At 38.0% G+C, this 26794-nt stretch overlaps 2 protein-coding genes and 1 long non-coding RNA gene across 5 annotated transcripts in view; 1 reads left to right on the top strand and 2 right to left on the bottom strand.

The window, feature by feature from the left end:
* Positions 1–2997, bottom strand: part of LOC129239670 (high mobility group protein DSP1) — a 95316-nt gene extending 92319 nt beyond the window's left edge. For all 3 annotated transcript variants that reach the window (XM_054875355.1, XM_054875358.1, XM_054875359.1), the window contains exon 1: positions 1532–2997. In XM_054875355.1, the coding sequence (XP_054731330.1) occupies positions 1532–1555 (24 nt within the window). In that variant the 5' untranslated portion in view covers positions 1556–2997. The remainder of the gene's footprint in view (positions 1–1531) is intronic.
* Positions 2998–5078: 2081 nt separating this feature from the next.
* On the bottom strand, positions 5079–5921 carry LOC129239425 (uncharacterized). The gene is made up of 2 exons (XR_008581843.1): positions 5717–5921; positions 5079–5617 (listed from the first exon to the last, which is right to left on the bottom strand). It is a non-coding gene; the product is annotated as an uncharacterized LOC129239425 (long non-coding RNA).
* Positions 5922–11229: 5308 nt separating this feature from the next.
* Positions 11230–22633, top strand: LOC129239424 (uncharacterized). The gene is made up of 5 exons (XM_054874895.1): positions 11230–11393; positions 18542–18857; positions 18933–19262; positions 19324–19625; positions 22333–22633. The coding sequence occupies exons 1-5, from the start codon at positions 11337–11339 to the stop codon at positions 22534–22536; spliced, it is 1209 nt and encodes a 402-aa protein (XP_054730870.1). The 5' UTR covers positions 11230–11336; the 3' UTR covers positions 22537–22633.
* The last annotated feature ends 4161 nt before the right edge of the window (positions 22634–26794 follow it).

Below are 26794 nucleotides of genomic sequence, written 5' to 3'. Positions count from 1 at the left end.
ACTTGTAATTTGAAGACAACATAATAACATAATGTCGCAAAGGTTTGATGGTTTCTATCATGCGAGCGATTCTATTGTTTCTTTTGTGTTTACATAATATGTTGATTGCAATCTTTAAACTGTGGACAACTAGAACCAAACAATTAATTTAAGATGAATAATACTTTTTCGGTTATATTTATGATGTTTGTAGCATCGATATTTTGCAATAAAAAGAGTAAAATTAAAATCTTTACTTCACTTTATATAATGTTGTGTTTTTAATGGCGACATTTTTTAAATGCAGTTGTTAAACTATCAACAATCTAACCTACCTGATATCAGAAGTAAACTTGAGTCTAATTTTATATAAAAACTGTTTTATACGCGCCATTTGTTTTTAAGGGATTTCGACTATATGTATATTAATTATTCAGTATTTAATAGTCATATACTTGTTGAAATATTGAAATTTGTTAACAAACCTTTTTAAGAACCCGATATACATATGTATGTGTGCATACAACTTTCGACTACCGTTATGGCATGAGACTGTTATGAAAACAAAGATTTTCAATTAGCCAAAAATCTGAAATTAATATGCCTTTTCTTGCTTGCAGACGTTATTCTCATTCCCATACGCATATCTACCTGAATAATCGGGTTGGCTTAGGAATGGAGACCTCGATTTTGGTCCCGTTGGGTTGGAAAGCTGCAGTCTCCTCTCCTTTTCAAATGTACCACTTTTAGTTGTCGAAAGTTTATAGTTTTCAAGTTATTTGCGGCTAGTTTTGAAATTTTTTACCACACAACGGCATTTCTTTTTTAAGATATGTATATTTGATTACTTCTCGAAATCAGCGAGTTTCCGTCAATTAAAAAATGTCGCATTTGTGCCTATGCTCAACTTCTTTTCTAATGTTATTTCAAATAGGGAACCACGCAAAAAAAAAAAAAAAAAAAAAAAAAAAAAAAAAAAAAAGTGTGAATGCAACGCATAGGGAGGGCTGGCGGAAAAATGCTAGCCGGCAACAGAGCCTACTTATTTGAAAACTTGGTGTATGCAGCGTACACCGGTACTGAATTGTATCAAAACATGTGAATACACTTTGCTCACTCACGCGCTTTCGATTTCTCTGATTTGCATTTTCGATTTCGATTGATGTCGCGAGACGCGTATTCTGATGACTGTCAACGTCCGCGTATAATAATGATGTTATTGCATACGCTAATGATGCTGCCGCTGTTAGCGTCAATATGGTAGACGCTAATGTGATAACGTTGGGCGGGGGACATCAATAGGTTAGATATGAGGCGGCAATAATTTATCATATGTAGCTTTGCGTATATAATCATTAGGTCATAAAAAAAATATATATGAAAGCCGTAACAAACGCAACACGACGCGATGTGCAACATAACAAACCGACAGCAACTTCACCGACGACGACAACAAAATCATCGCACCAAATCAAATAAAAATCAAAACAAAACGAACAAAAAAAAAAAGACCCACACACTAAAAACTCATACAAAATAAATAAAAACTTACCTGAATCTGATGAAAATGCTCCATACTGCAACTATGTGTTGTGTTGCTGCTACTTTACTGCTGTTGTTGTAGTCTCTGCTCCCTATCTTGCTGCTAGCTGCTATAAGGCGCTGGCTCTATACACAAATGCTATGCTATACTTTGTTTAGGCGTTTACGTTGCGTTGTCCAACAATGCGCCGCCGTTCGCCACTCCACGTATTATAAAATTATACAATACCAACAATGTACTCGTATGCTGCTGATGCCGCTTGCTAGCACAGCACGAAAAATAAAATGTCTCTCCTCTCACTCCTTTGTTCGCTCTCTCACACTGCTTTTGCTGTGTGTCGGTTTGTCACACAGTAATGACCAACAATCGTTAATAGGGGGGATAGGAGAGGTTTTCGCGCGCGACAACCCTCTTCTGCTCCTCCGTCGTCTTCTGTAAACACTTCACCAATTCGTTTTTATGCAATTACACACATACACTACTTGTATCTACGCATATAAAATGCGTCTCTGCTTTTAGTCTTCTCTACAAATTGTACGACAGCCAAAAGAAAAAACTACAGCCACTGTTCACTTGCTTTGCTTTGCACACCCGCCTGTCCCGTAGTACAAAACCGATATATCAATGCTGCCTCCGCTGCTTCACTTTACCTCTCTTCTTCTATGCTGATCGGTACACTCTTTACTTCTCTTCAAATGCCTTCTACAGCGCTTGTTGGCACGACTGACGAATTGCGACGAGATCCCAGTTGGTATTCAGTTTCCTTTTTTTTTTTACAACTGCCTAGCGTTTTCGCTACACGCTTGTTTCACTTCGCCTATACTTTGTCGCTCGAGACGTAGAGCTCTATACACAGCTTTTGTACACTAGCAATGCTCGTTACTTTGGCTCTATGCTGTGGGTACAACTTTGCCCCTAGTCTATAGCGTGTATTGTGTATATTGTCGTTTCGTATAACCAGCCTTTACTTCTCTATAGCTGCTGCCAATTGTGCACACTCCACTTCTATCCGTATGCATTCACCAACGCTGTCGTCACTGTATTCGTATTCCGCTGCGTCGTCGTATTTCTCACACGAGTAGCGCCCTCGTAGCCCCGTGGTCCGTAGTCGCTATATATTGTATATTTTTATATTGTATATCCGCCGCCTATAGCTAACTGCTTCGGCGTTGCTGCTTCTGCCGCTTGCTATGCTATTCAGGCAATCGCCTATATTTTTACTTTGCGCTGAATTGTATAATCTCCAACAAATGCGCCGCCGTTTGCTTTGCTTTTACTGTGCCGTAGTCTTGTATACTGTGTATGGGCTGAGCTGATATTCCAACCGTTTACCGTGTGCTTGCTTGCTTGCTATAGCTCTATAGTAGCTTCAATGCCCGTCGCTTCAGCTATATTGGAAATATAACACAATACACACAGAGCGTCGTACACCAACAACGAACGAACGTTTGAATGCTATGGCAATTGCCTTTGTACAGGCTATTGAATTCAATTCGAAATAGTGGCTATGCCCGGCCCGATGCCCGTTCGTCGTTTCTTCTACTCTTCTATCTACATTGTTTACAAAAACAAAAATAACGCTCTCCCTCTCTCTGCGACTCTCTTATGCTCATTACGTACTCTTTCCATAATCTTACTCTCACTATTTCAAGTAAATGGACATATTCTCATAGGGTAAAATATAAAGCGTTAGTGTGTATGTTATATCCCGTAATTACTTATATGCTTTGTACTAGGCATAGTTGGGGACGGTAGATGCTCATATATTATGTTGCTTAACGTTTTTTGTTGTTCTTGGTGATGTGTTGTGCCTTACAACGAGGTAAAGACCGCGCCAAAACTTACTTTTCTCCTATACCAAAACCATCGCCGTCACGTACCCAGCAACTCCGTGCCCGCACAAAAATTTACAAACTCTGCCTATATGTTTTCTATGTGCTAATTTCGTCCCTTTGCATTCGCACACATGTCTGGTATTCAGTGCTTGCTTTCTTGCTTACACTGCTATGTGCTAAATTGCTGAGTTCAATAAAAGATGAGGCGTACAATAAAGGGGTCATTGAAGATTGTGAATCTATACCACATTAAGCACAAAAACAACAAGATCAAGGTATTTTGATTTTGCTTTTGGTCCCTGGAATGCCTATCTATAAACAAAGATTGACAGTTCAGAGTAGATTAACAAAATTTGACAACTAAGAGATCAATAAATAGAAAAAAAATTTAATTGCATTTTTCTGCTGGTATTTGTTTAATGTGCCTTGATTCTACCGATGTACAAAAATACATAGATTTGAATTTATGACAGGCTTTGAACCAAAAAACACATTTTTTAGTGAAATTTTCAACATACATTGGCTAAAAAAAAATTGTTGTAATTAACAAAAAAAAAAAATCCTTCGTTCAAAAACTAGATAATGTTATTTCAAAGATTTGTACAAAATTTGAACTAAATCGCTTCATAACTTTTCGAGATATCGTGTCCACCGACTTAAAAAATGGAGTTTTGAGATAAACACGTATACGAGCGAAGCGCTCAACCGACGTGGCCTAATGGGCGGAACTTCTGAAGGGTCTATCTCTTTTACTCGGATTGACTTAAAATTTTAGGAGAGTATTTTAAACATACTGTACTATTTAATGAGACAAAAAAACAAAATTCGATTTTTTGAAATTTTCAAACCCACCTAACCCCTTAATACATCTTGGATGCTGCTTTGGGCTGCAACTGCGAACAACAGAACACCGCAATCAAAAATTTCTTTTGTCGCTTCCCGCTCCTCTTGGGTCATAGGAAATAGCACCTTTGTGCAAAACATGGAAATATTGATTGCATCTGTTACACGATGTATGCTTCGATCTCATCGATATTTCTTATTGCTCACCTACGGGTCGCTGATAACATCCAGTTGCAAAGAATCGCAATGCAGCTAGAACTTAATAACACACCAAAAAGCAGAATTTATAGTACATAGAATAGGCTTGAAGATTACAACGTTTACCTGTTTTTCAGATGAAATTGCTGAAACCTGTAAGTCAACTCAAATCTGGAGTTAACCGGAATAGTTTTTGGAGCCCCTCTGTAGCCAAATGGACAGCATTGTTCACATCTCGGAGCGGATGTCGATGCACTGTTCGAGGACTCCGCCTCTTCCAGCGATATAAACTATACGCCATTTTTTTCTGCTCTACTGCCGCAACCGATTAAAAAAATCGTTTAAATAATAATAATTTAATATAAATACTTATTTATAATTCTACAACAAGGCGAATTTGTACAAGATTTCGTTTCCGTTCTCACGACAGTCGGTTCTACGTTAGCGGAACGTCTCGGATTTATATCCAGCCACAGACTGTCACTCCAGCATATATGAGGAATGTTTACTTTCTGCTCTGACATCACTTCTGTATAATTCGCCAAGAACAAATAAGCGGTACTGTGAATTCCTTACGTTGTGTGTAATTGAAAACTTCCACAAAGTCCAATGAGTTGGGATCCCTTTGTGTGACGTCCATGTTTTCGCTCATATAACACAAAGTTGAGGCTAATAGTGTATTTGTTGTTTTTTTTGTTTATATTATATAGTATACGCGTGAGAATGCGTCATTCCACTCCCCTCTTTATATTTTTTTCATAGGCAATTCCCCTCCTAATTCCTCTGATGACTTTTTCATTATACACAAAAACCAGATATTTTTCATTTCGCTCACTCTTATTTATTCCGAAGCCCTCATACCCTCTCGCTTACTCTTTATATATTATATGAATTGATATCAAGCTGTGCTCTCTCCCTGGCATTCGAAACTCTGTAGTAGCTCTTTCTGCGAACCCCTCTTTTATGTGTGTTTCTTTGTTGTCAGGTATCAGAGTTAAGAGAGCCAACACTCTCATGACTGATTGAGAGTGAGCTGATGGGAACCGAGTGATATGCGCCGTAGACAATTCGAATAATGGCCGCTGATTGTCGTCGTTTAAATGGCGTTGGCGCTGCGTTAGCCATTGCCAGCCACCACCGCATTCGTTACTATAAGTTTTGCCGTAAAATTCTCACCCAGCTGGGGCCTTAGGAATGTTTATTCTTGTTGTTGGTATTTCTTGCATGAGTTTGGTTGTTGAGCACATTGGTTATTTGTAAAATAGTAGAAATACAAAATAAAGCATCTGTTTTGCCTGATTATTTCAGATTTCCGTACTTAATTTAAAATATACTGTGCTGCGGTCAGGTTCGTCAGCGACATCGACATCAGTCGTCTTTGTGAATGCGACAAATTAGCAAGGAAATTCGCATGAACACGTGGTCGCATTTCTACACGGCAGCATGGAAAGCAAAAAGCGAATATTAAGAAGTCTTTTGTGTACGTCTTTTAGGAAAACGGTGTTTTCAGATCGGTTAAACGAAATGATGAAAACTGATTGACAAAAAATAAGGAATTTTTGTGTCATAAAGACCAATACGATTTTTCCGGTGTTGGAGACTGTACTTGGTTGGAGACATTCTTTGGCTTCGCCGTCATGTTTTTTCGATCTCATTTTTAGTTCGCCACGCCGTGCTGAAGCATAAATATACAACGAGCAGCATGGTCGCACCATACATACATATGTACGTATGTATACATATGTGTGTGTACGGATGTCTTTCATGTGGCCAAGAAAGCAATATTTAATTAGAGATAAACATATGTAACCAAGGTGACTTCGAAAGGGCAACAACAACGTTTACATGTACTTCGTTTTTGCAATTTGGTAGTTCGAATATCGAAATTTCAATGAAGATGTGAACAAACAAGGCAACAAAGAGGCAGGGTGCTTTGACATTCAAACCGCCATGTCTAGAAAAAAAGTGCTGTTATGCCGAGGTCACTTTGTGTGGGTGTGCTTTGCATGAAACTATGCGTTAGGGATATATTCAGGCCGATCTTGGTAAAGTTTTTATAAAATCAGAACGCAACTAATACCGAAAGCCAATTTAAACTAGTTAGTACCAGTTTAGATTTTAATTGGTTTTTTGGTAGTGAATTTTCTAGTCGGGTTTTGTTTGCGGAACCCACCAAAAACTGCACCATTCTGTCATATTTATAGTTAATGTGACTGTTCGTTCTATTTTTTGCAGGACAATTTTTATTTTCGTCTGGTTTGCGTAATTTTTTAGAAAAAATTTGTTAAAAATTGAGCTTTCCTTTGGTTTTCAACTAAAAATTCTTTATTTAATTTCAATTGTCCAGTCCGGCATTTTAGTCGATATTTTGAAATGATGCTGGTAGCCTTTTATTGATGAAAGCAGTTATCGATAATAACTACCATTCCTTTTGAATATATATAGGGTTTTCCAATAACAGGTGATACAGGTGAATGGATTGCGCTATCGAGAGCTGATTAACGACTTTTTATGGCCGGAATTCAATTTCAACAAGACGGCGCTACGTGCCACACAAGCAACGAAACCATTGATCTTTTACGGGAAAAGTTTCCGGACCGTGTTATCTCTCGAAGAGGTGATCCCAATTGACCACCAAGAGCTTGTGATTTAACACCTTGTGACTTTTTTCATTGGGGCCACGTGAAAGAGAAGTTCTACGCTAACAGCCCAGAGTCGATTCAGTACCTCAAAGATGGAATTCGTGAGGCTATCGAGGACATAGGGCAGCCACTTTGCAATTTGGTTATGGAAATTTTCATGAAAAGGATATCGTCCTGTAAGCGTGGTCGTGGTGATCATTTGGCTGATGTTATTTTCCACTATTAACGGCATATCTTCCTTTTTATAATGAAATAAACATCCGATCATTTATATTAAAAATAGCATTTTTCTTTGAATATCAAAATAACAGCTCTAATTGGAAAACCCTTTAATATTATATGATGCAATTTTCGTTAGTGTTGTGCAGCGGCTGATGAACGAACAAAAACTTTGCAGCTACTAAAAACTCCTGCTGATTTTTGATAAAGTTTTTGCTGACGGTAGTGACCACTCTCTTCCAAGTAATATACATACATATATACAGGGTTACCGGAAAAATCGTCCTAGGTACTTCAGCACATTATTATTCCTGGTTGACATTCCTGGTTAATTTTGTAGTTTCGGCTGTTTTTTTGAGAGCTAGCGAACTTAAAATGATAATACAAAACAAAAATATTGTTGGAATGATTTTTTTATTATAATTTAGTAGATAAATTCATAGCATTTATTTTTTGAATCTGATATACGCCAGAAGTCCGCCGCGGCTACGAGTCGCATGGTCTTCGGTCAGTCTAAGTTTGACTACTTTTTCCAATAAATTCGACCATATGACGTCAATGGTGGCTTGAATATAGCAATAAATCGATTGTTAAGCATTTAGGCAGCAAGTTGCTGGGAGCATAGAAGCCTCGTTGTGAAGGTGTTGCAGAAGGGACATCAGGAGGCATCCCGTGGCTGCCCTTTGATAGATCTCGAGCTTTGTCTACTGCGAATCACTAGTGCCAGGCGATCAGACGGGCGCAGTATAATTTAGTACCTGCCAGCCGATTGCTTACATGCCTTTGTCCCAAGTGCTGCCGGTTAGCGATTTGAAGACCTTGTTGCGGATTTGGACTTTAGCGGCAATTGCGGTTGTGAAGAGAGAGCAAACTGTCGAAGGGGCACCCAAAATTTTGGGATTGCGAACGCTTGGTATTGGTGCGTCATCGACTTTCACCTTTAGCTGTAATTTGACCTCCTCCGCCTAGGTGTAAAGAGGGTCACCGTGGATTTAGTGGGGAAAGATGGAGATTCCTAGCAGTGAAAAAGCGAGAAAGGCTGGCGAGATTAACGTTCACTTTCGAACACAAGACGCCACATAGGAGACCAGTGAAACTCCCTCTGGTGGTTTGGGGAGCTTTGAGATACAGTAGTTGATAAGCAAGTGTGATAGAGCACAACCCTGCGGCACACTTTCTCTGTTTTGAGCTTTGGTCTCGACATTGTTAGACATTCGTGCATCTTTTTCAATAAAATTTATACTGCTTTTGAAAAACTTAAAAATCTCGTACCTGATCGAAGGATTTTTTTTTTCAAAAATTTCGTTTTTTTAACAATTATTAGTTTTTTTTCGAGAATCTGAAAAATATGTCCTGAGGCCGCCAATAATAATATTAATAAAACTAATTTCTCTTGTCCGATTGATTTTAGATGAATCTCCAAGGACTTGTGATGACCGCAAGGGACTGGAGAAACGGGCTCCACACAAACAGCGATAACTTTTAAAATTATAATTTTTTTTTGAAATTTTGCTAAAGTCAAGTCAAAACATGATGTATTAATGCTACGTTTTTATTTTTGTAAAATAAAGCAATTGGTTAGCAAATAAAAAAGTGCCTGTAGCGTAGTACACATAACAGAAGTGAAACCTTCAAGGCAAACAAAGAAAGAGGGAGGACCCGAGAGAGAGAGAGAGAGAGAGAGAGAGAGAGAGAGAGAAAGAATATATGTATATCTAAATAAATTCATAACATTTGCAGAGAATACAAATAGACAAAATTTACAAAAAACGGAGAAGGGTCGACCGGTGTAAGTAAACGCCGGAGACAAACCGGCACTACTCCGTGCGTTTATCACCCGCACAACCGCAGCGATTCTAGGACCGCAGCAACGGCACAAACTGCCGCAAGGCAATACCAATAAATTCGACGTCGAAGTGGATAGCACTTTATAGTACGCACAACCACTAGCCAGGAAACGGAAATTAGCGCCAAAAAGTAGGCACCAAAAAAACGCTAAAAAAATTGGGACCAAAAAACGCCCCAAACAGTAGGCACCAAGGAAATATAACGCCAAAAAGTAGGCACCAAAAATATATTTCCTACAACAAACCACCAACAAACAAGCAACAAAAAGTAGGCAGGTTTATTTCTCAATAGAAATTAGCAACCACAAGAAAAAACTCAGGAAATATAGCCTAAAGTGTATCTAAGATATGTATAAGGTATAGCTCTCTCTCTCTTTTTCCTCTACGTTATATCTTTTTTCTCTCTCGTGGAACGAAAATGCCCAAAACGTTGCATGGCCTTTGTATATTACTCTCCATTCTCGCTCGTCCATCGACGCCTAAGAAGTTTCACTTCAAAAACGGATTAAAAAGAAAAAAATCTTGTGACAATCTGGTATATATATATACATATAATTAGCGCTTATAACCATTTTGGATGTTTGGCCGAGCTCCTTCTATTTGTGGCGTGTGTCTTAATGTTGTTGCATAAATGGAGGGATTTTTAAGTCGGCTACGAACGGCAGATATTTTTTATGAGGAGCTTTTTCATAGCAGAAATACACTCGGTGGTTTGCCATTGCCTGCCGAGGGGTGACCGCTATTAGAAAAAACTTTTTTCTTCAAGTCATTCGGTTACGGCGGTCGCTTTTAATATTATATATGATGTAACGTGTACAATTTTAGTTGTAGGACCTAGTGTTTTTACAGAATCTCTATGAAGGAATACTTTTTTGTTTTATTGGATATGAATAGAATAATATTGAATGATACATTATATGTGGCAATACTGCTGTTTCCGTGGCGCCGCAATCTGACGACGGATTCTTATAGAACTCGACAAAAGAAAACGAAATGAATAAGTAAAATTTTTTGATATCTCGCTTAGTTTTCAAGTAATTTAATGTTAAAGTTCTCTAATTTAACGCAAAGTTGGTGTTGCCATACACCTGAAATAAAAACGAAGTTCGTATGCAGGATGTTCAGTAGAAGGTTCATTGTAAAACTGCAGTATTTTTTGCTCTAATTTTAAGTTGAGAAATAATTTTGAAAATAAAAACATACAACTCATTCAAACTTAAAAACAATGATATTAAGCGTATCTCAAAAAATAATAAAGTAATTAAAATTAAATTAATTAACACAGTATTTTTGCGTAGAACTCCTTTTCGCGTGGCCGGCCTTCGGCCGCGCTTCAAAAAAATAACCCTCATAAGTCCAATTCCGGCTACGCAATCCACAGTATTTTTGCGTAGAACTTCTTTCCGTGTTAAAACCATTGAACCCAAAATTAAAACATCATATGCATGTATGTAGTAAAGAGGCACAATAACCACCATCCCCAACATTAACACTAAACTTAAATACTTAATTTTTGTTCATATTTCGGTTCATATTTTTGTTTTATTTGCAGGCATCCGGCAACACCATACTGTGGTTATTCCAATCTTCTTCTTATTCGCGTTTAAAATTGGAAAGTGACTACATGGACAAATGCATTTGCATTTTATTTTAATAAAAATAATTCGAATATAAGGATAAAAATAAGTAAAAACACGCGTGTGAGTGTATATTTCGTGAATTTTAGTGAAGTGTTAAAAAATATATAGTGTAATAGGTAAATTATAGTGAAGTTCCAAAGGGCATTTTGAGACCTTTTTTATTCAATATCTTGAAAACTAAGCGAAATATCAAAAAAATTTTACTTATTCATTTCGTTTTCTTTTGTCGAGTTCTACAAGAATCCGTCATCAGATTGCGGCGCCACGGAAACAGCAGAATTCCCTTATATGTTTGTTTTTTACTTGTGTTAAACGCAAATTGTTATGAAAAAACAAGAATTTTATGTTATTTTAAAAATGTTTAGTGCTTTTAGTGTGGAACAACGTTTTTGTTTTCATTTTGGTGACGTTTAAAGTTGGCAACACTGAAGAAGTCTTATAAAATACACCAACTGCAAAGTGGTGGGTTGAGGTGAATCGACGCAACTTTTCTGCATTGATTTTCTGGATACCATCTTTTCTCGTTGTGTTGTTTGAGCGGTTGTTCATTGTGAAATTAAACTTAAATTTTGGGATTAAATTGTGAAAATATGAATCGTTCACGGAGGCCACCTGTAAATAAGCAGTTCGTTTCAGGGGGAGTATATGTAAGTAAATTGTTACTATTTGCTAAATAAATGTGTATTTGGAAAATTCTAAGGTTTATATATGTATTGTGTGTATCCAGTGAACAAATCGATTTAATTAAAAGAAGTATTAGGAATATATGACTCAACTGTTACGCCAGCGAAATAAAACTGCGGCCATACTTTAATTTCTATTTAGTAGTATTAATAAATACCGCAGGAGTTATAAATAAAAAATGGATGTGAAATGTAGTGCTGCACTCACGACGCAAAGTTCCTGGTGTGGCTTCTCTGGTATACATACTACATGGCTTGAGGGTTGGAATCCCTGCACTACAAAATGTTTTACCGCTTATCAAAAGAGATTTCAATCCTACATTGACCGTAATCAGCTCTCCATTTTTACATCAAGTCTTAGATAAATATTACTAATATAATATTAGACAACAACTGTGAAAGAAGGCGGCCTAATAGCGCAATTTCTCTCCAACCTAATAGGGCTATCACAATGGGTCCGTTGTGGCAACGTACAATATTTTGACTGACGTAACGTATAAAACGTACTGTGGTGCCACAATGAAAAAAAAGAGAACATGGTCTTGTCGGAAAAGCCAATATTATATTTCGTGTGTATAAACAGGTTTTTGTGGATTTCAAATATATTATAAAATTAATGCTTATTGAAGCGAAAGAGGTTTTTAATAGAATTTATGGTAGTCGTGGACGGTGGGCGCGGGTGTAACTTCGAGATCGGGACGCACATTCATTTTTCAGGATACTTTGCTTAAGTCTAAGCTTTTTTCCACTTTTTCAAGCTTTTATCGGAAATATAAGGGCGCATTTGAATTGACTAAATTAATCTAAATTCCATTTATTTTTTGCATTTAATTATGAAAGTATTAAAAAAAATTATTTTTTAATTTCATTCGAAATGGTTGTTGTTGCAGCAGCATAAACATTCCCCACACATATACGTGGAATGCTGCGAAGTGACAGTGCTTGGCCGAATATGTTCTGGTTACGAAGAACCACTACACTGGTTCGAAACACACGGGGACAACTCTCACTTGCTCTTTTACCCCACTTTTGCAATGTAATCTGTAATGCTAATATATTTTCCTTAGTTCCCCACACCGTTGGCAACAAGCGAAGTTTTTTCTGCGAATTTGTTCTCGCCGTATGCATTGTAAAATTTGTCACAGAATTTATGGCAAGACTAAGTATTTATATATTAATTCACCAAGAGCTAGTTTATTAATTGTGGGATGCGCATGTGTAGACAACTGCAGTATACAAACCGACAAGCATTGGAGCGTGTAAATGTCAAAATAAAGACTTCAATTAACCAAAATCATATTTTTATTTAGTAAAAAGGTTGTTCAAAAGGTTGGTGGCGAAACAATACCAGAAGGGGCACGCGCACCTTCTATCCCAGATACCCTAAAAGGAAAGTCAAGGGAAGTGGAGACAAATCTAATGAACTGCAAACAACGCCACATGGGAGTTACTCCAAATATACCTTGCCTTATGACAGGAGCGTGTGTATGTACATACATACATACATTAGTTACCAACAATAGTAGTATGGCCTTACAATAAACATTAAGATAGGGGCACAGTACATTCACATACTATATTCGCTTCAGCAGCATTCCCTGCAATGTTGCTACAACAACATCAGTACACATTTTACAGAAATTTGTAACTGTCGTTTTAAGTGCTATTAGTTTTTGCACCAATAATGTGGTAGAACCACAACTGCTGAGTATTATTTTTCGGGTTGCCATTGATCTATAGACACGAAATAAGTGGTTATTGGCACTTTTATTAGAGGGGATACCGGTTACAAATATATTCCATCAAAATAAATGAGGTTAACGTATTATCTTGCAGAAATATTAGCTCTGTTCATGAAGTAAATAATTTGTAACAATTTGTCAAATTTTGGTGTTCATGTATTCAAAAAATTTGCAATGTAGGGGAAAGTGAGAGAGCAAAATGACACTTAATTTTGAGGGGAAGTTGCAAGTTTTTACTGGTTACATTTTTACTTGTAAGAATTTGTAAGTGAGAAAAACAGCTGATCGTAAAGTAAAAATAAACACAAATTAAAATTTGCGAATTGAGTCAAAATTCTAAATTTAAGTAAAAATGATTATACATATATAAAATAGAAATCGGCGGATGATATAGAGGTATGTACTTCTGAATCACAGCCTCCAGCCACCCTTGCTTTAGTTTCCGAAATATAAGTTAAAAGCACTGAAGGTATCTTTTGTGTTTTATGGCTGTACTTCTTGGTTATTAACTAATTTGGAAACATACCAATAATTCTGGAAAAAATTTAATTTGCTTTATTCTTTTTTAAATTTACGGCCGAGCGTCGCTGACGACGAGAGGTATTGGCGTTTCCACGACAGTCGGTTCTACGTTACCGAAACGACCCGGATTTATATCCGGCCAAGGACTGTCACTCCAGCAGCTTTCACCGTATGTAAGTATGGGGAATGTTTATGCTGTTACAACAACAACAACAACAACAACGAGAGTTTTTGGAGTGCGCAATAAAGAAAATAAATACGTTGAACGTTATAAAGACTAAGGCTTTATTTAACACAAGAAAAATTTTTCATAAAATCAAAAAATAATTATAAACAAACTAAACTATCACTGCTAATGTTGAAATGCCTGAGTGGATTCCTCATTGCAGGGATTTCACTTCCATTTGTTAAAGCAATTCCATCATTTTCCGCCTTTTCAGATTCAAAGTAATATTCGTCAGAACTGTCACTATCTGACGTATTATCTTTAGATCGCTTAGCCATCGTGCGTAGGATAAAATATATAAAAAGTAGGGGTGTGCGAATATCCGAATATCGAACTATTCGAAGCGAATCGAACCGAATTATTCGATCCGAGATTCGACTCAAATATTCGAATGGTTCGAACTATTCGAATGGTTTGAACTATTCGAATAGTTCGAACTATTCGAATTATTCGAATGGTTAAAATAGTTCGAACTATTCGAATAATTCAATGCTTAGGAAAGGAAAAAATAATACTAAAGTTCATGAATAAAATACCATTAATTTCATATCAAAAAAATGCCGAATGCAATTGGCTTTTCCAAACATATAGTATTATTTTACATGACAAGTGTATCTACAGCCACTATCAACGAACTATTTGGTGGTTGATGGCAACTATTCCATCTACGTCTGTTGAGAGTGAGAGGCTGTTTTCTACTGCTGGAGACATTGTGACTGAAAAGCGCAATTCATTATCACCTGATAATGTTGCTCGGTTGTTATTTTTAAATAAAAATATAACTCGTTATGTTTGATTGAATATTATATCGAAATTTTAAATAAAATAACGCTATTCTATTTAGACACGCGAGCAAGCGTATTCTTAGAAAGAAATTTTTAATTAGAAAAGTTTATTAGCTTATAATTATTTATATTGTTCAAAATGTTATTGATAAATGTTATATTCAACGATAATTAAATGATAGAAAATTTATTTTATTTTTATTATGTAGAATTACTATAATAGAATAACCTGTTTAGGATTTTATTTCTTCGGATAATTCAAATCGCTCGAATTATTCGAATATTTCAAACTATTCGGAAATTCCGAACTATTCGAATATTTCGAATTATTCGAGTATTTCGAACTATTCGAATATTTCGAATTATTCGAATATTTCGAACTATTCGATATTCGACTCGAATATCGAATCGAATCCTAGGATTCGATTCGATTCGAATCGAATGGGATTCGCACACCCCTAATAAAAAGCCTACTGGTTCCTCTGGCAGTGACACTGAGAGACTGAATCGAAGAACTGAAATTCGTAGGGCGGCTATATGCCGACACGCGTCCGGACCGGTAAAATGGCTTGGGTGGCTATACGCCGACACTCGCCCGGAACGGTAAAACGGCTTGGGTGGCTATACGCCGACACTCGTCTCCAAAGGATTAATATGAAGTAGTTGAACTGAAGAAATTTTAAATTTTTGTGATTTTTCCGGCTAACAATTCAATCAGCTGTTCGTAAAACTTGCAAATTCTTACTGGTTTTGCGTTCATATACTTTTTTCTTTGATATTTTCCTCTTTGAGAGCGAATCCTCAGAAATCAAGTTCTTGGCAAGTTACTGAATAATTTTTATATGAACAGTAGGTCTGTTAATTGCTATTAAACGTTGCACTATGCCATATTTAAGTATGAAGTACTATATTTTGAGGATACGAACATTTAAAATACAATATCCTTTCATGGATTAAACTTATTTAATTTGTATTTCTTTATAATTTGCAGTGGCAAAGGTTGGTCGTGTGTATTTTCTGGCCACAAATATAGTGCCCTGTTTAGTAGGCTTATTTGCAATAGTTTTTAAAACTGGTTTAATCCGAATGCAGACTTGTCATAACCGCAATCGTAGACATAACTTTTGCGCCTGCTTTGGCTCCTAAAGCGCATTAACTGTGTATACGGTGCGTATGAAAAAGCTATGGCAAGCAAACATAAACAAATGGAAGGCATTTGGGGATTTATCCGTTTTAAAAGTTATTGGAAATTTGTCTATTTACTTTCTTAAATATTAGTTTTGTGTATCATAGTTATGTACATTTACTTCGGTGTAAACTCAAACGAATGTATGGTGCGAGCTGAAGAAGTGCAACAATTGAGAAGCGTTTTTTCACATTCGCTAGCTAAGGAGGCAGTGGCTCAACATTTCCTCCATACACGTAAATACGAATTATGAAAATTCGGTTTTAAATTGCACGTGCGCTATTTAATCGAACTCGTCACAGTTCCTATAATCTGGATACATTTTGACGAAAATTAATTATATTTCTTTGTAAAAGAGCTTATCAAATGAGCAATAAAAATGGCAAATGGTTTATATAAATTTCACTATTTAAAGATAAATATTTAAAAAACAATATATTGCGATACTCAATTATATTGTGACTATAATTATTAGCTGAAAAATATTAATACATTCATTCGAGCAGGTTCTGTAGTTCACTTCCATGCAATTGAAATGAAATTCCGTCGGAAGTGAACCCGCTCGATTGAAATTTTAAAATGAAAATTTCTTAAGTCCCTTTCATCCAAATATTAATTATTGTTAAACATTCTGTACGTTGTATTATACAAGGTGAAGTCCAAAATAAACAAGACTATAGTGCGTTGGAAGTTACATCTCTAGCTGAACTCCAGTGAAAGTTTGGTGACATTCAGTTCAGTGGAAGCGAAGTTATTGTGTCTAACGTGTCAGTATGTTGTGTCATCAGTACAAAAATGCGTTTCAAACAAAAAACTAATATCAAATTTTGTTTTAAAATCGGTAAAACGTTTACCGAAACATTTGAATTGATGAACAAATTTTATGGCGATGATAGTCTATCTCGTGCCAGAGTTCATGAGTGGTTTACACGTTTCAGAGATGGTTGTGAGGACATAAATGTCAATGAACATACGGGCCGCCCAAAATCAGTAATCACCAAAAACTCCATAGAAATTGTTCGTAAATTTATCAAATATGTGCCGAAATCATCGTTGAAATTCATGGAATCGGAGTTGAATTACTCCAAAACACCAATTTATCGCATTTTAACTGATCATTTGGGCTTACGAAAGGTCTGTGCACGTTTCATTCCGCACAAGTTAACTGAGGACCAAAAAGTGCGCAGAATTGAACATTCGAAAGACCTCATTAAAAAGGCGAGAAAATACGAGACCTTCCTTCACAACATAGTAATTGGTGATGAAACGTGGTGTTTCCAACATTAACCTGAAACTAAGCGTCAAAGTGCCGAATGGAAGACCCCAAACGAGGCATCACCCAAAAAATCGCGTTTGCAGAAGTCAAAAATCAATTCGATGCTCATTTGTTTTTACGATTCCAAGGGAATTGCTCACAAGCAGTTCGTGCCAACGGGCCAAACCGTCAATATAATTTTCCATTTTGGCGTTTAGAAGAGTGTGATGCATTGCATTCGTCGAATTCGCCCTGAATACTGCGAAGGAGGAAGCTGGCACTTATTGCATGATAATGCGACATCTCATCGACTCACTCTTGTGACTGATTTTTTGGACTAGAAATCGCATTTTAACCATCAATCATTCACCATATACGCCTGATATGGCTCCCTGTGACTTCTATATATTCGGAAAATTGTATTTGGCCATGAAAGGAAAACCTTTTACGTCCGTAGAGGCCATCCGAAAGACTTGTACCGACTTCCTGAAGGACATTCCGGTCAATGATCTGAAACACTTTTTCGAAAAGCTTGTAGAACACGCAAAACAGTGTATCGGGGCCAGAGCGGACTATTTTGAGTAAATAAACTCGAAGTTATTAGAACAAAGCTCCTCCTGTCGTTTCTATTTTAGCTCAGTCTTGTTTATTTTGGATTTCATATCGTACAATTGTTACTGAATTTTTATTTTTTTAAACCATTATATCGTTAAGCTGTATACAGATCATAGGGATGTGAAGAGTTTTGATACATAAATAATATATGGAAGCTTAAATATGTAGCGCACACAATTTTTGAATGCATTAGTACCTATTTTCGTGTTTCACTCGGTATTGTGCATCCATTTGTTCTGTGCACTACAGTTAGCAGACTATAACGCATTGTTTAACGTGTGCTTAAGCTGTTGGCCAAGGTGATCAGTGCGTGTTAGCTGCTGAAGTGAATAGGTGAATATTGCAATCGGCAATTTCGTTTGAGCACTGGCTGCAGGAATGTTCATAGCTATTCCTTAACTAAAGTTTTTGAGTTTGGAATTTCCATCGAATGCGGAGTCATCGTAATCTCATCATCAACGATCTGAGGTCGTGATCTAACTAACTCTAACATGTATCACCTACTACTGCAATGGATTGCTTTGGTCAGCGAAAATACTCAAATCAGAGCGATTGCGCAGAGTTGGAGTGTGGTACTTAGTGTTGCTTTGTAAAAGCAGCATTTGGTAATTGCAATAAGCGTGTAAGACTGTGGTGTTAAGTTTATCATGCAATGTTTTGTCTTTTATAATTAAAAAATAAAATGAAATATAAAAATAATAAAATAATAATAATAATAAATTTGAATTTGAATTTGAATTTGCCCATTTAACTATTTAATGTAATTAACCCCATTGTTCAGAATGCGAGGCAATCATTTGATGGCCAACAGGGATTTCAAGGCGGGCAAAATCAGAATCAGTCGAATTACGGTAATAAACAAAATCAACAACAGAAGTTGGAACAGGAACCAAAGAATAGGAACGTTCAGAACACTGTGAAACCGGAGCGTAATGCAAAGCCGGCACCGCCACCACTAGAGCCACCGCCGCAACCACCACAAATGGAAGAGGATGAAGCGCCTATAGAGAACAATAAAGTGGATGAGACGTCCTTATACGATGAGAGTGGCAAGTTGCAGTATAAGTATATTTTCCGTACGCGCAAGAAGTCTTCCGGTATGTTTACATATTCTATTAATTACGTTTCGACATGCTTCTCATATAAATACTTTACTTTACTTATGCCAATAGTTCGTGCCAAGGAGAAGAAAGTACGCCAGAATCGTCAATTGCGTAAAACACTGATTCCCAAAAATGCATTAATGGCACTGAATGAAGTAGTTGGGATTACAATTAGTGAGTTTACCATTGACAGTGCCCCAAGTGGTGGTTTTGTCGCTATGGTTACCGTTAATGACAAACAATACGAAGGCAAAGGTAACTCCAAGATAGCAGCCAAAAATGCAGCCAGTGAAAAAGCATTGCGCGACTATGTGTTAGAGAAAATGCGCGAGAAGCCACGCTTGCGAAAGATTTCAACTAATGCCGATGAAGCAATGGACACGAGTGAAACAAATAATGGTAACTTTGTGATAAATTGTTAATGTTTAAAAATGACTAATTAGGCTATCGAAACTTTTAGATGTAGTTAGCGAGAATGGTGAGGATGGACAGCAAGAGAATGGCGGAACGCCGACAATAATCGACGATGTACCAATGGTCAATTTGGCTTCATTCGCTATTTTTAAACTTTTCACTGAATGGGAGAATGAAGGTTATGTTGTACCTGAGTTGCGGACTACTCATCCAATACAGCCAAGCTCTGGTACCGAGGGTGGCAATGCAGACGCCATCCCCCAACCTAAGCCGCCAAAGGCTCCACCAGTACGGTCCGAATTGCCAAATAATTGGGAATCAATACATCCATCGACTTTACTTTGTATGGTAAGTGAAAAGATGTTCGATATAATGCAATTTTTATATTTTTACATTTCTGATCATCTTGTCAGTAAAAAACCATATGTGGCATTCATGACACATCTCTGCGACACATACATATCTACATATTTTTAGCATTTGACCACATAATACATAAATGCTCTTTTATTTTATTTTATTAAAACAAACGCCGATCGGCAATATACATACAAACATAAAAGAGAGTACAGAATCAGAATTTATAGAGGGCTGGTAAGAAATATAATGATAGAGATTATGCGACAGAAGGTTCTTGAGAAAAATCAGGGTATTACTATAGGATGATATTTTTGGCATTTCGCAGAAAAGTATCGTAGGTTACACCATAGAAATAGAGAACACCATGAAGCGAGTTGACGCTGATGGCTATTCTATTGCACGGGCCGTAATAGACGTAGCTTTTGTAGGTAGCGACTGTTTTCAGTAGACGACTATTCCTAAGAGTGAGACCAGCCGGGGGGGGCAAGCTCGGAGGAGCTGCGTACTTCCGGGGCATCAATAATACCATTTACCACTTTATAGAAGAACGCCAGATCAGTTATGCGACGGAGAGCCCGCAGACTGTTGATGTTGTACCGAATGTAGATAACTTCTGTAGCTGAAACGGTTGATGATGAATGCCGGAAGGTTAAGGTCTTGCAGAGCTTACGCTGCACTCTTTCAATTCTAGTAATGCCTGCTTCAGTCTATGGAGACCAGTATTCGAAGAACTAGAGTTTTGAAAAGACAAATCAGGGAGTAGGGGTTTTTGTAGTCCTTACTATTCCTAGTTATAAATCCGAGTATCTTAAGGGGGTAGTATGGTTAATTCGGTGTAAAACAAGCATATTTTTCGAAATTTTTTTTGTCGACACAGTTGATTTATTCAAAATTTTAAAATTACTTCATTATAAAGTCATATATAAAGAATATTTTGTGAAATTTTCATTGATTTTTATGAAGAAATGAGTTGGTGGCAGCGAATCTTCGCGGACGTCTCATAAAAAAGTTTTATTGCGGTGTCCCTCAGAACTCATTACTGGATCAACTAAAATCAAAAAACCAAATTGATTTCATCAGCTAATAAAGTTTCGCAGGTAACAACGTCGAATTTTTTTTTTTTTTTTTTTTTTAATTTTTTAAAGCGCTTTGAAGTCAAAACACCGATTTTTCATAAAAAAAACTTGAAAACTTTGTTGTTTTAAAATATGACAAAATTAAAAAAAAAAAAAAAAACCACGTCATTACCTCGTGAATAAAGTAAAGAAACAAAAAAACCAAATTTGAAAAGAATAGGTGCAGTAGATATGAATCTACAGTGGACACCGACCGTAAAAAAGGCAAGTGTGAGAAAAACGCGTTTAAAGATTTCGGCAGCGTGAAATCCGGTTGGAGAGGTAGATACTTAATCCTTTGTGTCTTTGTCAATTTTACTCCAATGCACTTCAAACTTTCACACAATAATCTTAAGATGTTATAGAATAATTAAAAAAAAAAAAAAAAAAAAAAAAAAAATACCTTACTACCCCCTTAAAAGCTCTCTGAGTTATTCCGTCTATGTGCTTGTGGAAAGGTCTTCGATGTCATCCACCTCCCTTATTTTATCCCCATTGAGTGTGTACACTGCAGGTAAGGGAGTGCGCGACCTCGAGAAGGACAAGAGTAGGTATTCTGAGTTGAAGTCATTACCAATATCATCCACTTCGATCTGCAGGTGTCTACCAGTTAGATATGATCTAAGCCAGTCTAATGCTTTGTCGCAGACGCCATATTTCCTGAGCTTGCAAAGCAAGATGTCATGGTCAACTCGATCGAATGCTTTACTGAAGTCAGTATAGATGCTATGAACACAGGTGTTGGTATTCAGTGAGTTCAGTAGATAGTTGGTGAAGGCGAAAAGGTTAGTTGACGTTGAACGGCCACCAATAAAACCATGCTGTCTTGTGGTGATGATTGGACCAAAAGCAGCAGAGAGTTGCGGTAAGATCAGCTTTTCAAAAAGTTGAGCCAAGGCCGACTGAATGCAGATTGGCCGATAATTCGTGACTGTATTCTTTGGGCCTTCTTTATGAATGGGGCTGACGTACGAGAATTTCCAGTGTGTAGGAAAAACACCACACTGCAGAGACGATTGGAAAATGCGTGTCAGCGGTTCACAGAGCCCATTGGCGTAGTTCTTAAGAAAGGCATTCGGTAGGCCATCAGGTCCCGCACCTTTACAAGGATCTAAGGAGTTCAGTTGCTTGAAGACATTATCAAAGGTAACCTCAAAGTCATTTAAGTTTACCGATTGCGTGTAAGGGTGTGAGTGTGCCAGGGTTACGCTATCGTAGGCTTGAGTTATAGTAGTTCTTCGCTTTAAGGTAGTAGTCTCATTTTTTATAGATATTTTTTAGGAACTTTTTTTAAGAAAATAAAATAGTTTACAAAAACATTTTTTTTTTATTTTGACATATTTTTTTGTAGTTGTGTGGCCACACTAAAAATGAGTATTTGACCAGATACTACCTTAATATTGAAGCTTCTGAACTTTTCTTTTATAAAAAGATGTTTAAGAATTCAGTATTTGAGTAATAAAGTCGTAGCTTTTTTAATTGCTAGGAATCATCATACGCTTACAAGCGCTGTAGTTTTTACTAATATATACGATATTATTTTAATAACAATATTTTAATGGTTTGCTTTTGTTTTTCAGATGCGACCAGGACTTCAGTACCGCGAATTAGGTATAGTGGGTGATGCCCCAAATGTGCTTCAGCGTATGGCTGTTACCGTAGATGATGTGAAATATGAGAGTTCTGGGCGTTCTAAAAAAATTGCGCGTCGCAATGTTGCTGTATGTGCGCTCAACGAGTTGTTTGGCACAAACTTCACAAAGGAGCAACCATGTGAAGAATAAATTTTTAAATTCAACTATGTTGAGGATTGTAAAACTTTTAATGAAATCTTATCGCATAGAAAAATTTTGAAATAAACAACAAATATAAAACATGAAACTATTTTATCATCTTTTGTGTCCAATATGTTATTGCGGAATAATTTCAAGTCTAATGGAAATATTGGTTTCGTTTTTTCGGAGAAGCGAGTCTTAAGCTTTGTATAATACCATCACATTCCCATGGCAGCCGGTTTTACGTTGCCGGAATGACTCCGGTTTTGGCCGACCAGTGTACCGTTACTCACACCCAACCTATCGTCACGGGAGCAATCCCTAGCATTCCCAGCAAGTTTACTCCAAATACTTCTCTTCAGGGCTGTTATCGAAGCCAACCCTGGACCACAAATATTCTACTGCTACATCTGCCACAAGCGGTTCCTCCTCGGTTAGGTGTAATAAGTGCAACGGGTGGTGCCATCTTAAGACCTGCTGAGGCCTTAAGAAACACAGGGAGTGGTCTACACGGTATATGGCCATGTGTTGCTCCCGCCATCAGGAGGCCTTGCCTAAACAGCTTCCACGTCAAATGTGCCGGCACTGTAAACTGCCACCACAACTCCCTTTGACTCACAACCCTTTTACTTCAATCCTAGTGCGGGGACAAACCAGCAACTCTTGGTCCCTCGCACAGTCTGTTCCGTGTGTCAGACCAGAGTTCCTCGGGACATGATATCAGTCAAGTGCAATTCTTGCAATGGCTGGTGCTACTTTCGGAGGTGCTTTGGTCTGCGCATCACCCGTGAGTGGACACGCGACTACGTTGTCCCTGCTGCAGAGCTCTGCACCCGCAACCGCTTTGGCATTAGGAAACTTCAATGCGCATCACGCTCTTTGGCATTCAAACCTACCAAACGATCGTAGGGGACAGAACTTGGCAGAGCAAACTCGACATTCAGCACAGTAAACGACTACGTTCCCACAAGGGTAGTGGGCAATTGTAGCAGCTCGCCTGGCATAACAATTGCTAACGCTATCCTATTCTATCGCTTGCATCAGACTACTTGCCAATTATCATCTCGATTGAGAGACCTGCCGACTTCCGCGGATCACCAGTCATATATTAACTTTAACTAAGCTAATTGGGCCGGCTTCGCGGAATTTACCGCGGACACCTTCGCCGCTCTCCGCATTCTCACCGATGTGCGCGTAGGCGAACGCGCATTCTGCAAGGTGCTCACAGCTGCTTCGCCTCGCTTCATCCCCGCTAGAAGGATCCGGGATGTACGTCCTAATTTCTCAGCTGTAACTGGGTCCATTGGGAGTAGAGTACCTCACAAGGGTTTCCAATATGTCCATGACCACTCTCGTAGTTCCTGACAAGAGGAAATCACGGAGAGTGGTTCCACTACTGAAACGCCACCCGCCATCCAAGGGGGTTCTTACCGACCGATAACTCTCCTTTCCTTAGTAGTGAAGACTCTTCTACTCCCACTCTACACGAAACATCTGACCCCAGCCGCATATGAGCATGGCTTCCGAATAGTGCACAGTACCACCACAGCACTCACCGTCAGTAACACTCAGCTACTAGATGATTTTTTACAGACGACACTACCGCCAGGGCTGAACAGGTCGTCCGCGAACTATCTGAGCGGTCATGAGCGAACTAAGGTCAAGCCCTTATTTAAATACATTAGATTGGATTAAGTTTGAACTTCGACCTCATGGTCTTTCGTGCCCTCTACTCATAACAGGTGAGGTACTAGGACCAGACCCCGTTCCTTTATTAAACTCACTCGAACTGTAACCGACTTCAAATCGCTCAGACGAGTAAACGCGAAAAAAGAAAATCAGTAATGGATTTCAAACGTAAGTGTGATTGCATTATCTGATATTTGGCTGGGAAATCACAACCAACAATTGTTTGTGAGCTCGAGCACCTAAAAGTAAATAAAGTTTTTGTTTATCGCACCATTACTCGTTACAATGTTACTGGTAGCATCGCGAAACGTCATGAGGTGGTCATCAAAATACTGCAACGTCACGTGGAATTGGTCAAAGAATGAAGAAGCGCCTTGCGCGAAATCCCTGACGAAGTGCCAGTCAAATGGAGCAAGAACTGAAAATATCTGAACGTAGTATCCGCCGTATACTGAAAAATGATCTCAAAGTGAAGCCTTTCAAAATCCAAGACGCATGATCTCACTCCAAAGCAGCAACAAGTCAGACTTGAGAGAGTGAAGGAGTTGCTTCGCTTGGCCGAAAGCGTTCAATTTCCGAACATTGTGTTTTCTGACGAGAAAATTTTTCAAATTGAACAATTCGTAAACTCCCAAACCGATAGGGGTTTATTTGACCGACCATTCATACTAGAATTTAAGTCAGGTATTCTGGAGGTTGAAGTTTGAAGCCGTGGGCAAACATTTCGGTGGCAGACCATGGACGTTTCAACAGGACACGGCACCGTCTCACAAAGCTCGAGTGAACCAAGAATGTCTAAAAAAACAACGTTCCGAACTTCATAACGTCCACAAAATGACGCTCAAATTCATCAGACGCGAATCCGATGGATTATTCTCTTTGGGTAATTTTGGAGTGCAAGGTCGTACACCAGTCTCAAGGAGCTGAAAAGAGGCATTGTTCGCGAGTGTGCCAAAATACTTGCAAGTCACATTTGGGCAGTTTGCGATTCGTTTCTGGACCGTCTCAAAGCCATAGTCAAGGAAAAAAGTGGTCATATCGAGCAAAAGCAAATGGGTTCTTAATTTTGTATTATTTTCACACATTTTTTACATTGAATTGAATAAAAGTAATTTTCCAAAGCCAAATTTATGGTACTTTTAATTCGTTACACTTCGAGTGCCGAACCCTGTAGAATATCATGAAATTTTAACAGCTGCCGTTTTAAGATTAGCACTAACTGCGGTCGCCGTAGTCGAATAGTTGGTGCGTGACTATCATTCGGAATTCACAGAGAGAACGTAGGTCCGAATCTCGGTGAAACACCAAAATTAAGAAAAACATTTTTCTAATAGCGGTCGCCCCTCGGCAGGCAATGGCAAACCTCCGAGTGTATTTCTGCCATAAAAAAGCTCCTCATAAAAAAATCTCCCGTTCGGAGTCGGCTTAAAATTGTAGGTCGCTCCATTTGTGGAACAACATCAAGACGCACACCACAAATAGGAGGAGGAGCTCGGCCAAACACCCAAAAAGGGTGTACGCGCCAATTATATATATATATACAGGGTGGGCCATATAGCGTTTGCTTTTTGAACCACCTATTTTTTTGAGAATGATAACACAAATGGCATGTCAAACAAAATTGGGAAATATTGAAAAACCTATTTCCAAAGTGGTGAGTCTTCTTCTTCTTCCGCGGTTACAGTAATGGAGAGCGTTACCGCGACATGCTCAACGAGTTTTTGTTTCCAAAAACGACATTTGGTTTCAACAGGACGGTGCAACTTGTCACACTGCCAAAGTTACACTCGAACTTTTGGCTACCGTTTTTGAATTCCGATATAAATTGGCCGCCTCGGAGCAGTGATTTAAGCCCGTTGGACTATTTTTTGTGGGAAGCCGTTAAGGACAAATGCTATGCGAACCATCCAGAGACGATTGATGCTTTAACACGTTGAGTGCCATGTGAGTCCAGGTTGGTCTCACAGTGCGAAGAGACTTTCAGGCCTCGTGGTGACACTTGGTCTCACGGTGTAATGTGTGAGATTTCGGTTTGTGCTGATGCAGCTGCTTCATAGAGGCTATTAGTAGTAGTGTATTCACGCCATACTAGAGCCATTGCATTGTTTATGCTGCTTGGACTATGGGTATGAGACCAATGTGGCATCATATGGTCTACATTTTGTTGAACAATATTCTATTGTACTATGTAAAAAAAAAAATCGTGGCCGGACGAACCCCATTTTTTTTGTTGTATGGTGGCACTCAACGTGTTAAAACACGAAATCGAAGTTGCCATTCATGAAATTGGAGCCCAAACAATCGAAAATGTGCTTAAAAATTGGGTTGATCGAATGGCCTACTGTAAAGCCAGTCGTGGCAGTCTTTTGAACGATATTAGTTTTTATTCATAAATGACAATGTTCAATCTTCAAAATAAAAAAAAAAGTTTGAAAAAATATTGATTAGTTTTTTTTTATAGCCGATTCAAAAAGCAAATTTTACATGGCCCACCATATATTAAGCCAGAGTTCGATACCATTTTTTTACTTCTTTCAGTTTCAGTAACAAATTTTAATCAGAAGCTATAGGTTGTTAG

This window comes from Anastrepha obliqua, chromosome 2, assembly GCF_027943255.1.
Source record: "Anastrepha obliqua isolate idAnaObli1 chromosome 2, idAnaObli1_1.0, whole genome shotgun sequence".
Classification (NCBI taxonomy): Eukaryota; Metazoa; Arthropoda; class Insecta; order Diptera; family Tephritidae; genus Anastrepha; species Anastrepha obliqua.
The sequence above is the reverse complement of the archived record's forward strand: the minus strand, read 5'-3'. Positions and strand labels throughout refer to the sequence as shown.